We start from the raw sequence: 13,035 nt of genomic DNA, 5'->3' as shown, positions 1-13,035 counted from the left end.
CTTTTTATCACCGGCAAAGAAATCATCAAAAGTGGGCCGCTCGTGTGGGACTTGAATATGAGCGGCCCATCTCTGCTTATTTGTTGGACGGGATAAAAACGTTGATGCTATCTGATCTTGTGGTGTGTCCTGGGCATTCAAATGAATAAATTAACAAAAAATTGACCAATAGCTGCTCCGTGCCGCACCTGACATCGGTCGAGGAGCGCAGCTGAAGGATAGTGAAAGGGGCACTGTGATGATCGGTAAGGCCCATGGTGAGGTAAATTTGTGGTCAAATAATTTCTTTTTGAAGAGCACTTTGTTTGGTGTGTGGTATGAGAAGATGAATAAACGTAATTTGGCAAAAAATGCTGCTGGCGGTTTTGGCGCTGATCATCGTTCCGTGTGAGATGAACGGCGCAGGGATGCGTACACAGAACAGTTTTTTGTAAAAAGTGGGACTGAAGGTGCACAACGAAACACGGAGGTAAACCGTGCGTGCCCATGCCAGATCATAACCTAACAAGCATTTAATTCAACCTATGACTGCTCATTCTTCTCTTCCTTAACGCTCTTTCCCGCTTTTATAATTTCGTCCACCATCAACAGCGTGCTGCTGACCATTCCAGCATTAAAAAGTGTTCGGCTCAGACCAACAAAGCAGTCCACCACGTTTCCGTCATCTGCCCGAATTGTTTTGTAAAGCTGGTACAGCGCCTCAGACACTGCTGTTCTGCCCTGGTTCGCGGCACTGAGCTGCTCTGACCAGCGCTTGAAATTCGTGGGCCCGCCTCTGACATAGAACGGTGCATTTTTCGTGAGCTCAACGATCTTAAGCGCGCTCTTCAGCGCAACCTGCACTCTGTCCATCTCGTAGCTGTTGCTGCCGTAGATCAGCACGGTCGAACACCCCGTGTACGGTGCTTTCGTCACGAACGTGTACGCCTTGTCCTTCTCCTCCTTGACCGTTATGCTGCCCGTATAACCAAGGCACTCCATGCGCACGTCATCGGTGGCCGTTACGAGCCTGCCACCGCACAGCCTCAGCAGCCGCTCCAAATTCCTCCGCTTCACTCTTCGCAGGCAAAGCATGCCCTTCAGCCTGTCAAGCGATGGCAGATCTATTCCCCGCTCGGTCATGAGCACGAGTTTTTTGCCCATGCCCTCCACGCTCTTCTTGAGCTCCAATATCCGGTCAATCTTCTTGTTCAGAATTTCTCGCTCACCTGCCACGAATTTCTCACGCTCGGCCGCGCTCTTGAAGTACAGATTGGTATTTATCTCCGGCTTTTCGTACTCGAGCGAAATGTTGCTGATCAGAATACACGCCTTCTCCACCTCCTTGGGCATCATCGGATGCCTGCCGCCATGATCAAGCACCAGTCCGTCTATGACCGTGCTCTCAGACGCATCACCATCCATTTTCATGGTCTCCACCATCTGCAGATTCGGCCTGTACGCCTTAAGCACAACATCCGTGAAATGCTGTGCCATATCCTCGTCCATCTTCGTGTTCAACACGTAAAACAGCATCTTCTTCAGATCGCCGTCTGTCAGCGCAACCTTCTCCCCATTTATCATCTCCATCAAAAGGTTCAGGTCCCTGAGAATCGCCTCATTGACCTTCAGCACGTTCTGGCCGGACGTGACCAGTCCAAACGCATTCTGAAAGACGAGCGAGCCAAACACAACAAACGTGCACACACCGTCACCGAGCAGATCATGGCTCTGCACAGCTGCCTTGTTGATTATGGTGGTCACCGGATGCGTGAACATCACGGAATCGAGAAGACTGCGCCCGTCGCGCAGCACCTTTATGCCCGCTGAGTTTATGAGCATTTTGGTGGTGCTTGCCGGTCCGAGCGAGCATGAGAACAGAGCGTTTAGGCCGGTGAACGCCGACAGGTTTATGCGGATTGCCTGGCCAGATTGCGTTATTTCGGTGTTTTTGCCGATTTGTTCCATTTTACTGAGGGTGCAAAAATTCTTCTCGTGAAGAACTGAGCCGTGGCCATGATCGGCCCGGTGGATAAAAAACGTGCTTGTTTGGGATGTTATTGCATGTAAGACAGAGAAAAATGCTTTGCAAAAGGAAGAGGTACAGGGAATATGCGTGAAGAGTGTATGTCCGCGCAGCTGCAAGATAGCACATGATACGGATCATGGAATACTCTCAACTGCTGGCGCACCTTGGTATCTGAGACAGAGGCTGCCATAATCCATGGGATTATTACGGCATTCCTGCAAACTGGGGGTATCCAAAAAAATGAATCGCGCGAAATCCTCAGTAGCACCGGTCCGAGGAGCGCACCTCGATTGAAATGTTCTTCGCTACACCACCTCACACCCATTTTTGTCGAACTGCCCCTATTTAAACAGCGCAGCGTGCTTTACCAAAAGTTTCGTACCAACCATTTATTAAAGAACCTTTCGCACCACACCTATAGCAACCGTTATGTCCTCATCCCGCACCGCAAAGCAGTCTCCCACCCTGATATACGCCTTCTTATCAATTTTAACCTTTCCCAGCGCCTTCTCGCCCTTCCTCACATACTCTGTCTTGTACACCTTCTCGCCCTTCTTGATCTGCAGCCCGAGCACTTTGACCGAAAGGCTGTTCATCTTGAGGTGCAGCACCGCTTTGTACCCCACGCTCAGCACGCCCTTGCAATCGAGAACGTTGAGCTGGCACGTGAACGTGTCCGTGCACGTTTCCATCGCATGTGCGAGCGCGTTGCCTATTTCAAGCGTGTCCGTGTTCACGCGTATCTTTACAATGTCACCGGCCCGTGCATCCTCGATCTCTACGTCCTCATCGTCCAGAATGGCATTGATGCTCACTTTGTACCCGCCCGGCAACGCAAACAGCTCATCGTTCTTCTTAACCATGCCCTCCTCGATCTTCACCTGCAACACGTTCTTGCTCTTGTCCAGGATGGTCAGCATTGTGCCACCAAACGGCCTCTCCACTCGTATCTTGTCCAGCATACCGAGCAGCGAATCACCCCTGTACCAGTCATCCTCATGTTCGTTGATGTCGTTGTAGTTGTCGCCCGTGACATTACACGCACTGGAGTGCTGGTCATCCGCCCGTCCATCAAACTCGTTCTCATACAGAACATTGATGCCTTCATACCCGCTCACCGGCACGTACATCACCTTTTTGAAGATTTTCCTCAGGAACACGTCCAGCTTCCCCACAATCTCCTTAAAGTACGTCGCCTCAAAGTTTCTCTGATCCATTTTGTTGATCACACATATGCAGTGCTTCACACCGCCCGCCTTCGCAAGTATAACATGCTCGCGTGTCTGTCCGCTCCGCTCAAACCCGGCCTCAAACTCGCCCTTTCGCGCCGATATCACCAGTACGGCCACATCTGCCTGGTTGGCCCCGCGTATCATGTCCGTTAAGTACAGCTTGTGGCCGGGCGTGTCCAGCAAATTGACACGGTTGTGCGGCAGGTCAAGGATGGTGCTGCACGTTTCAAGTGTCTTGCCCTTCTCGCGCTCGATCGGACTCGTGTCGGTGAGCCAGCTCAGATACCACGACTCTCTGTTGAGCGATCTGCTTTCCTCCTTGTATTTCTCCAGCAAACGAGAATCTACCAGGTTGAGAGACAGAAGAACGCGCCCGCTCAGTGTGCTTTTGCCCGCGTCCACGTGACCGATGAAGACCACGGATATTGTTGGCTTTTTGACCGACATGGGGCTCACAAAAATAAAACGGTTAAATCGCGCGTATGGCCCTGTTTGCCTGTCGGTGGGCATGATGCTCTGCTATGATGCGCAGACAGTCCTCGGATCGGCTTAAGGGGCCGTGCACCTTAGCACGGTATGACGGTCCACTAGAAAGGAGCAGCGCCACGGTGATACTGTGGCGTGGCACAACGGCTAGAAGTGACACGTCATGATCTTAGCAGGGCCGTCCAGGTGTAAAACCTGGCAACCACGCCGGTCCCTGTGAACAGCACCGTTTGTACCACGCTATTCATCCCACATCACCCATTTTCTTCATCACAACCGGTCCAGGTACCACCCACCGGTCAACAACAACCGCTCTAGCGCACCTCTCACGTTCCATACCAAACCATGGGTGCGCGGAGATCACCACAAAAAACGTGCCGTATGACAGGTGATGAGCGCTGTGCACCGGTGCAAAAACCGCACAACTACACGAACAATCCCGCTTGCTCAGCTCATACCTCAATTTTAATGTACGTGGTGCATTTCATTCTCTTGGTCATTTCTACCGTACGTGTTCGTGGTTTTGTTGCGGATCAGTGAGGATCCACCACGGGCATTACCGGTCAGCAACGGCAACACGTCCCATGTCGCTGAACATGCCGTACCCGTGAACATTGTGAGGTGCAATCCATGCGGGGTGAATTCGTGCCGTGAAGAAAACCAATTATGCAAAAATGAGCGCATTCATTGGTTATAGTGCAAATGAAAGGCATGAGCACCGCTCTGGACCAGAGAAGCACTCGTGTGAGGTGAAAATCGGATAAAACCAAAAAATAAAATGCGCTCATCCGACAGCACTCGTGTGCACACCGGCCGACATGTTCAAGACGTATAAGAACGGACACGTCACAAAGCGGTTTTATTGTACGCATCTAATCGTTCTCAGTGCATCGGCATCTTAAACAGCAACGAAAGCGCCATAGCAGCGATAAATACAAACACAAGCACACCCGGCCCCACCAGGTCATCGTACGGCCCAGGATTTCTTGCCCTAATTTTATGTGCCCGCCACATATACAAATACAACGCATACACGGCGAAGATGGTGCTCACCACGATGAACACCGCACCGCTTATCAGTGCTTTGTAGTCGCCCAGGCCGACCATCGCAGAGCCAAGGCCTCCGATGAAGATGCTGAAGTGCAGCCACGACAGAAATGTGCGCTCGTTGGCGAAGAACACCTTGGGCTCAACACGCACGGGTATGGCAATGCGCTTGTTGTCGATGGGGACCAACACACTTTTGGTGCTCTCGTCATCGTCGTGCTGAGCGGCGACCGTTTTTTTCGTAGATTTTGGGTGCTGAGCGGCGCTACGCTGAAGGTATGTGTGCTCGGCTCCGTGTGAGGGGCTTGTTCTACGCGATGCGTCTGCACTTGCGTGCACCGATGGGCCTTTCAGACCCACGCTCCTGTGAAGCGATTCGCCAGACGTGTTCCTGTTCAGCGATTCGCCCAGCATTGACTCGCTCCCCCCTGCCACGCATGACCCCTCCATCTTTGTCAGGCCCATCCGGTCGTGAACACACTCTCCGTACATCGCTCGTTCCGATGCACGCACACGGTCATTCCTCGCACCGCTGGAGCGTATCTGTTCGTATGTAAGGCCCGAGGCACAGTGCATGCATCCTGCAGAGGATGACATGCCCATGGCGGGTCTGTCCTCCTGCACGTGCTCATCACCCCTTACCACGCTTATTCTGCTGACGCTCTGTCCATCAGTGATGCCACAGCTGCTGTGTCTTAGGCCTGCTCGGCCGATGCCCTGCCCGTCCGTAGCGCTGTACTGCGCGCTCGCCCGATTCTGTTCATTTATATCGTGCCGTAAATTCCCTTCACTCCCTCTTCCCACATTATCACTGTTTTGCTGCCCTATTTGCGGTATCTCCACAAGCTCACCATCCTTAAACTCGTACCGCTTGTGCGGCGGGCTCTTAAAACTCTCTTTTTGTATGCCCACGCCCATCTGCGGCAACCAATACGGAATCATCTCCGTATTGTGCAGCACGGCCGTGCCGTGCATAAATTTGCTGAACTTGTGTACGTGCTCGATGAGGTGCTCGTACTCGCAGATCCACGTTTTCTGGTCGTCCTGCGTTTTGACCTCGAGAATGCCGTACGGGAACCGGCAGATCTCGTCTGACCGGAGGCTGTCGAACGGCCAGCTCAAGCCCTCACGCCGCCAGTTGAAGGGTGTGCTGCTGTCACCTGCACACTCCCTGATCATGACCAGATCCGTGTCGAGCGACAGTCTGATGTTGTTGCTCTCCGGCATTTGAAATGCCATGCGCCTGTAGAACGTGCGAACGCTCGGTCTCAGCTTCTTGTGGATGATCGAGTGCTGTATTTCGTTGTAAAGGCTGAGCGTGCTCAGCTTGTTCTCGTTCAGGGGCTCAACGTATTTCCACACGTTTTGTCCGTTTACGTATGCGTTTACGTGCTCCACCGGCATTTTGAAGCGCAGCTTTTTGCTTTGATAGCCTGTCCACCCGTCCTCGTGCCGTTTTCTCTCGATGAACACCACCTTGGGCTCGTCCAGCTTGTACCAGCGTATACGGATCGCTTCGCTCCCCTGCAGCTTGTGCAGGCGTGTGTTGTACGCCTCAAAGGACGCGTTGTCGTAGTACACGCTCGTTATCGCCGCATCGTGCTCCTTTGTCCACGAGTCGTAGTTCTCGTCGCTTGGATTGAAAATATAAACAGGCAAGTGCCGCAGGATGCACGCCTTCAGATCGTCTATGTTGTCGGGGTGCACCCAGTACTTCGCGGTGCGTCGTACGAACGTGCTGTTGCTTGGCTTGCTCTTTTTTCCCTCGCTCTTGCTCACAAGACCGATCAAACTCGCGCTGCGCTTCCTGTAGCGTAGAATGAGCCTGCTCACCGCGTACATAACGCGATCAACATCGGCCACGCTGCGCTTGTACCCCGCCAGCCGGCCCCTGTACGACCGGTACGCGCTGCGCTGCTTGAGCGCAATCTTAAAGCCCACAAGGTTCACTTTTATGAACTTGGTCAAAATTGCCACGTTCTCCCTGAGCAGGTCCAACTTCTTGTTGAACAGCCTGAGCTCGCGCTTGAGCTGCTTCTTGCGTCCCCGTGACGGGTTGGCAAGGATGTCCTTCAGGTTGGTGTAGCTCAGGTCATCGGTCCCGGGATCGGTGCCGCCGTCCAGCGCGGTTATGCGCATCAGCACTTCCTTCTCCAGCGTCTTCGCCCACACCGTCAGCTCGTCCTTGCGCTCGCTCACAAATTTGAACACCCTCTCCATCTCCGAGTGCGCAGTCCTGTCCACATCACTGCTGCCCACCAGCACCTCGTAATCGAGGTAGTGCTGTTCGTACGGAGCATACACGTTTTTTTTGTAGTACTTGTGGAAGTTCATAAATTAATGGACAGCGCTTTCTTTTATATTTTGATGTGAGACGGTTTTGTTTTGCACTTTTTGTCTTTTTGTTTGAGTGCTGATGCAAACGTTTTGTAGTATTTTGGGCGACAAGGGAATGATCGTGCGAAGAGGGGGCATGGGCGGGCGGCATGCGCTAAAAATGCTGCAACGCGCATTAACATAAAATGAAAAAATAGTGCGCATGGGCGGGCAACGAGGAGCATTGCGCGTTGCGAAAAGAACGAGAGCAGAGGTAAATCGTGCATGTAATGAACGAAAGATGCACAGCACTTGCTTACAACACCAACGAGAGTAAGGAACAGAACAAAACGGTGCTACGCCAGCAATCCTGGTGCGGTAAAGCAAATTCACTCCTCACACGTAAAATGAATGTGAAGAGCAAAGCTTTTACAAACGAAGTAGAGCAGCAAATGAATTATTAAGCGCATATTTGCTTTAAATTAGCACTAAGCACGCTTTAATACATTTCTGGTGGTGTAGCAAACACCAAATCAAGCCGTGTTACGTTGTCGGCTTGTATCACGGCCAAGCACCTCATCGCTACCACCACGGCCAAGCACCTCAAATCGCTACCACCACGGCCAAGCACCTCATCGCTACCACCACGGCCAAGCACTTTAAATCGCTCCGTGCCATAACACAAAATATTCTACTCCTGCTCACCGATATGCTATGAACACACCACCCACATCACAACACGCTATTCCTGTCCAATCATAACAATGCTTTCGCCCCTAACAGTCATAAACTCGCCACCAATCAGCAATCCTACATTCATATGCTCATCGAAGCCACACAACACGCCCTCCAGCCTGCTCCTGTCCCGCAGATAAATGCACACTTTCTCTTCCAAGTATGATTTGACGAGTTGCAGGGGATCTCTCATAAGGGTGGGACCACAAAAAATTTGAAGATGGTGCGTTCGAACGAAGAAGCAGATCAAATTAGGTGTGGTGTTGGGCAGGGCGTGAGGTGCTGAAACGAATGAATAGTGACGAATAATACGCTGTAAAACGATTTATAGGTACGGTATGTGCACAGCAATCATGTATAGCACATCGTTAAGCATTGTACTTGGCAATTAAATTGCCACGCTCGTTCGCGTGAGGCGCATCGCAGGCAAGACATGTTTGTAAAGCGGTTTGTGCATGCTCTTCATCACACGGGCGTGTTACCGTTCTAAAACGAAGCGTTGGGGCTAAAAATGCGAATAGCTGTGCACACCCGTACGCTCAAACGGAGCACTTCCTGTTCAGGCATCTCTTGTCATGTAATGTCCGATCAGGCGTGCTATAGCACCTTCAAATCAACCAAGTACCATTTTATCCCTCAATTACCGAAGAATAAGCACCTTGCACCGTAAAGCGATCCGTTCCAGACACCGTCTCGTGGCAGTGTTGGGGCCCTCGCTGCTGCTGCACGCCATACAACCCTTTATTTTTCTTTTGTGCCCACCATTCGAAAAAATGCTTCACAAATTTTTTATGGTCAAAAAGCAGAAAATGAAAGGCAAACGGAACGTGGTGCTTGACATTTTACGTAATAAAATTAAAAAGAGGTATGCAAAGGGTAAGCACAGCATGACAGGCCGTGAGGATGTTGGTGGTGATTTGGACAGTGAATGTGGTGTGGCAAGCAGTGAAACGGGTGGCTTGGAGGTGTTTGTACCGGGGAGATCGGTTAAACGTGCAGTGGTACGAACGAGTGCCGGGGATGGTGGTTCAATGGGTATTTCTGGTCGCGGAGCGGTGCTCAATGTTCAGAGTGGTGTGCACGTGCCGTGTGAACTGAGGAAAAAGACCGTTTTTGGTAGAGCGGCAGAACTTGAGAGCAACAGCAACGCAGTGAACAGCCCTGTGAGCAACAGCAACGCAGTGAACAGCCTTGTGAGCAACAGCAACGCAGTGAACAGCCCTGTGAGCAACAGCAACGCAGTGAACAGCCTTGTGAGCAACAGCAACGCAGTGAACAGCCCTGTGAGCAAAGGCAGTGCGCACGTAATCCTCAACTCTCACACCAATCCAATACCACACCAATCCACAATACACCACAATCCACCAGCCACACATACACCCCATCTCAAGAAGATCTCAGCATCTCTGCGCACGATTCACCGCTTCAACACCTTAAAAAATCGCAAAACATTCTTCAACCGCTCAAAACACATCATTGAGAGCATAACGAGGCGAAGAGTTGATTTAAATGATTTGAGGATGATTAAATGGTTGGATGGGCGGTATACGTTTGAAAGAGATGGGGATGACTTGGTGGTGTGTGGAGTGGGCGGATTGGTTGATAAACCGGGAAGTGGGATGGCTGCACTGTATGATGGCGATGTTGTTGGTGGCGTAGAGGGATCGGGCGGTGCTGCAGGTTATGATAAGACCGGGATTGATGGCAAAACCGTGCTGAGCAGCGTAACGGATGCTCATGCAAACACCAGAAACGATGCGGTGCATGGTACGAACCGAAGAGCATGCGAGGCGCACCACGGCAAAATCTCATTTCTATCGGCCGATGCGCCGCTTCAGCCCCAAAAACCGCCCGAAATTAAAAACAACCTGAAAACAAACGAAAGTGCGAGCGAAAAGTACCAGCGCATTCTCGACCGCATCAAAACGAGAGAAAATGCACGTAAAATGCAGTTTATTGCCCAGCAACACAACGAACCATCGTATTCGTTCAGTACCGACCTTATAAACACGTTCAGCCTGGAGGGCAGGACATGCTACGAATACGGCGAGTTGAAGCAGAGAATGAACTACGTGTGTAACATTGAGGACGAGATTGCGAAGATTGACGGGTTTGTAGTCGTAAACAGGAATGGCAAGCGGTACGTGATGCGTAGGAAGGAGTGACTGGTGGTGGACCGTAACTTAAATTTGTATGCCGTTGGTACCATGCGTACATGTTAATAAAGGCGATTGCACTTCAAAAGCGGTGCTGTGAGCTGTGTTTACCGCATTACTTGCCGTTCGGTATCTTTGCGCTCATTTCAGCAAAAATGGTTACATCCGGCCAGCAATTCTTCATTTTACCACTTCCCGCCGTATCAGCCCTTCCAAAATCACATCTCATTTATTTTGAACTTCTCTTCCTGTTCTACCCCTGGTTACCACCGTTCCCCGAACTAACAGCCCCACCGCTTGAAAAACAAACCATTTATTACCAACCGTACATTCAAATCTACCCCGCTCGTACACGAACAGTTCTGCACCCCTCTCTAATCCTTCACCACCTCCACATTTATGCTTTCATCCTCCTCCTTGCACTCTACCACCCTAAATCCTACGCTACGCACCAGCTCAACCAGCTCATCCTTTTCATACAAATGATAAAAACGCATTTGCCCCTTAGCCTGCCAGTCCACGAGGTATTCGTTGTCCTTTATCTTTACAAACTTGCGCCTACCCTGAGTGTCATCATTACCGCCATGCTTGTGCACGGCCCTAAGCGCCCAAACAATGATAAAACACGACCCGCCACTCCTCAACACCCGGTAGAGCTGCTCAACGCCTTGCCGGGCATTCTCCAAGTGGTGCACCACTGCACACGAAAGAACGGCATCAAATGACTCGTCCCTGAACGGCAGACATGATACATCGCATGCCATCAGTGTGAGTGCCTGGCAGTTGGCAGTGCGCACACATTCGTGCAGAAATGCACGTGTGTAGTCCACTCCTACGCTTGTTGGACAGAGATGCCGGCCGTTACCACAGCCTGCGTCTAGTATAAGTTTTCCTTGGTTCCGAGTGAGGAAGTCTGTGACGGATGGCCAGGGTTTATGGCGTGTTGAGGAGAATGCGTGGTGGTTGGTGGCATAGAAGGAGTGCACGTATTTTTGTTCGAAGGATGAGGGGGACATAAGGGCAGATTGAAGGGGTCGAATAAAACATGGAGGAACGGGTAGAACATGAAGGGACGGGTAGAACGCTAAGGAACGGGTAGAACATGGAGGGACGGGTAGAACGCTAAGGAACGGGTAAAACGTAAGGAATGGGTAGAACATGGAGGAACGTTCAAAAATAAAATGAAGAAACAAACAATTCATTTTAAATGACGAACAGCGCAACCACCGTCTTAAATCCTTGAAGTGAGGGGCCACAGCGCATTCAAAAGAATTTTACCGTACGGTAGACAAGCAAAAATATTCCGGTCACCCATCAATACACGGCGTAGAACACGCGCATTAATCGCATCTTTGCACCCAACCAATCATTTACCAAAACAACGCTTGCACAGTTCATTTTCATCCGGTCCGTGTTCCTGATCAAGGCATCACCTGCTCTATCCCAGTTTTAACCCCCTAACACAAATCGTTGCTCCAACCGAACTACGCCCAAAACATTCCAACCTCCCTTTTAACCCCCGTGCTCATTTCTTATTCTTCACACTTTCCCAATCTGTGCTCAACACCGTACCGCTACTCTCGCAAAAGCTCTTATCCATCGCTCGTTTCCTCTCATCGTCACCATCCCTGTACAACCTAACCAGCAACTCGTCCAAACTATCCTCCTTCTCGTTATCAACACTCGCATCACGCACATCATCACGTATCTCAACGGTAAGGCACGGCCACATCTCTTTCATGTCCTTTTGCAGCACGTACACGCCGTTGCTCAGCGCTACGCTGGTTACGCATTTATACAGGGCGTGGGTGTGCGAGGGCGTGCTGATCGATGATGGTGTTACCGTGATCGGTGTGTAGGGCCTGATGTACACGTGGCTCTGTGATTGGTGCCAATCGTAAAGTTTCATTTTTGAGGGATTGCCTTTGTTTTGTGTAATAAATGAGGGTTGACCGGCACTGGTTCAGCGTATGCACGCCGATTAGCCTTGCTACTGCATAGGTTGGTGCGTTACCTCCGTTCAGTCTTAAGTACCGGTGGGACAGCGTGTGCTGAGCACGGCACAGGGCGTGTCTGGAGCGAAGGATGTTGCGGTGTGCAAGGAGATGAGTACGCTTTTTGCTAAGAATGGTGCAATTTATGGATGGCTGATGCGTGAGGGGATGAATACGGTTTTTGCTAAGAATGGTGCAATTCAGCACGAGGTATTTCCGTAGAGGAGCGCACCAACAATTCATGTCTTTGCATATTCAATCGTACATTCTTTTTTACCAACTACGGTACCTCCTTTTCACCAACAAAGCATTTGTTCAATACAAAACAATTCAAATAAATACGCTTTGCAGTGCATTGGGACCGGCCGCACCAACCGATCTATGATCCGTGTGCACACCGTGGTCACGGTAGAAACGAAAGCTGATCGGTCAGTTCAAAGAAAGAGAATGTACCGCATCTTTTTGAAGTAAACTTAGAATTGTTTTTTAGTTCTTCTTCCAAGACACGCTCAGCTGTTCTTTATCATCGCAGCAGGTAAAAATAAAAATTTTAGCCCCATTTTTGCATAGAACGAAGAATTGAACTGCGCTATTTAATTTACTTGTCTGAGATGCGCCCTCATGGAAACAAAAAGGCAATTCAAAAACTGATTGGTCCGTTATGTAAAATAAATCCATAAATAACACTAAAACCACACGATTTTCAAATCAAAATATAATTCTTTAACCCCTACCAAAGGAGCAGAACAAGTAAAAAACTAATACAACGTATTATTGAAGAAAATATCATTTAATAGGTAACCATACCTTTACCGCCTTACAAACGGCAACAGCTCAGCTAGTAATAACAGTTTATACCATTTCTAGCGTGCTGGTACTTTTAAAGTATGTTTACTTACCACAAATTTATTTTGTTAAATTCAGGTGTACGCCAGGAAATAAAACGAATTAATTGTTTTTAACACTGTTAATGTTTAAGAACAGCCCTGTCATATCATCATTAAATGATGAGCACCCTTTCAAAGGTAGCGATTGTGCTGCTCTAATGATTTGTATCGTAT

At 50.0% G+C, this 13,035-nt stretch overlaps 7 protein-coding genes across 7 annotated transcripts; 1 reads left to right on the top strand and 6 right to left on the bottom strand.

Moving 5' to 3' along the window:
- Positions 1-494: 494 nt before the first annotated feature.
- On the bottom strand, positions 495-1,947 carry VCUG_01012 (uncharacterized protein; the record flags this gene model as incomplete). Its single annotated transcript, XM_008075841.1, has 1 exon — positions 495-1,947. The coding sequence occupies one exon, from the start codon at positions 1,945-1,947 to the stop codon at positions 523-525; it is 1,425 nt and encodes a 474-aa protein (XP_008074032.1). The 3' UTR covers positions 495-522.
- Positions 1,948-2,382: 435 nt separating this feature from the next.
- VCUG_01011 (small GTP-binding protein domain) lies at positions 2,383-4,195 on the bottom strand. The gene has a single exon (XM_008075840.1). The coding sequence runs from the start codon at positions 3,748-3,750 to the stop codon at positions 2,401-2,403; it is 1,350 nt and encodes a 449-aa protein (XP_008074031.1). The 5' UTR covers positions 3,751-4,195; the 3' UTR covers positions 2,383-2,400.
- Positions 4,196-4,608: 413 nt separating this feature from the next.
- VCUG_01010 (uncharacterized protein) lies at positions 4,609-7,107 on the bottom strand (the record flags this gene model as incomplete). Its single annotated transcript, XM_008075839.1, has 1 exon — positions 4,609-7,107. One exon carries the CDS (start codon positions 7,105-7,107, stop codon positions 4,609-4,611), a length of 2,499 nt encoding a protein of 832 aa, XP_008074030.1.
- A 464-nt stretch (positions 7,108-7,571) lies between these two features.
- On the bottom strand, positions 7,572-8,823 carry VCUG_01009 (uncharacterized protein). The gene has a single exon (XM_008075838.1). It carries the CDS (start codon positions 8,015-8,017, stop codon positions 7,832-7,834), a length of 186 nt encoding a protein of 61 aa, XP_008074029.1. The 5' UTR covers positions 8,018-8,823; the 3' UTR covers positions 7,572-7,831.
- On the top strand, positions 8,011-10,163 carry VCUG_01008 (uncharacterized protein). Its single transcript, XM_008075837.1, has one exon. It carries the CDS (start codon positions 8,598-8,600, stop codon positions 9,987-9,989), a length of 1,392 nt encoding a protein of 463 aa, XP_008074028.1. The 5' UTR covers positions 8,011-8,597; the 3' UTR covers positions 9,990-10,163.
- A 191-nt stretch (positions 10,164-10,354) lies between these two features.
- VCUG_01007 (uncharacterized protein) lies at positions 10,355-10,996 on the bottom strand (the record flags this gene model as incomplete). Its single annotated transcript, XM_008075836.1, has 1 exon — positions 10,355-10,996. The coding sequence occupies one exon, from the start codon at positions 10,994-10,996 to the stop codon at positions 10,355-10,357; it is 642 nt and encodes a 213-aa protein (XP_008074027.1).
- Positions 10,997-11,505: 509 nt separating this feature from the next.
- Positions 11,506-11,889, bottom strand: VCUG_01006 (uncharacterized protein; the record flags this gene model as incomplete). Its single annotated transcript, XM_008075835.1, has 1 exon — positions 11,506-11,889. The coding sequence occupies one exon, from the start codon at positions 11,887-11,889 to the stop codon at positions 11,506-11,508; it is 384 nt and encodes a 127-aa protein (XP_008074026.1).
- Positions 11,890-13,035: the final 1,146 nt, after the last annotated feature.

The sequence above is a fragment of the Vavraia culicis genome (assembly GCF_000192795.1).
Source record: "Vavraia culicis subsp. floridensis unplaced genomic scaffold supercont1.14, whole genome shotgun sequence".
Lineage (NCBI taxonomy): Eukaryota > Fungi > Microsporidia > Pleistophoridae > Vavraia > Vavraia culicis.
The sequence above is the reverse complement of the archived record's forward strand: the minus strand, read 5'-3'. Positions and strand labels throughout refer to the sequence as shown.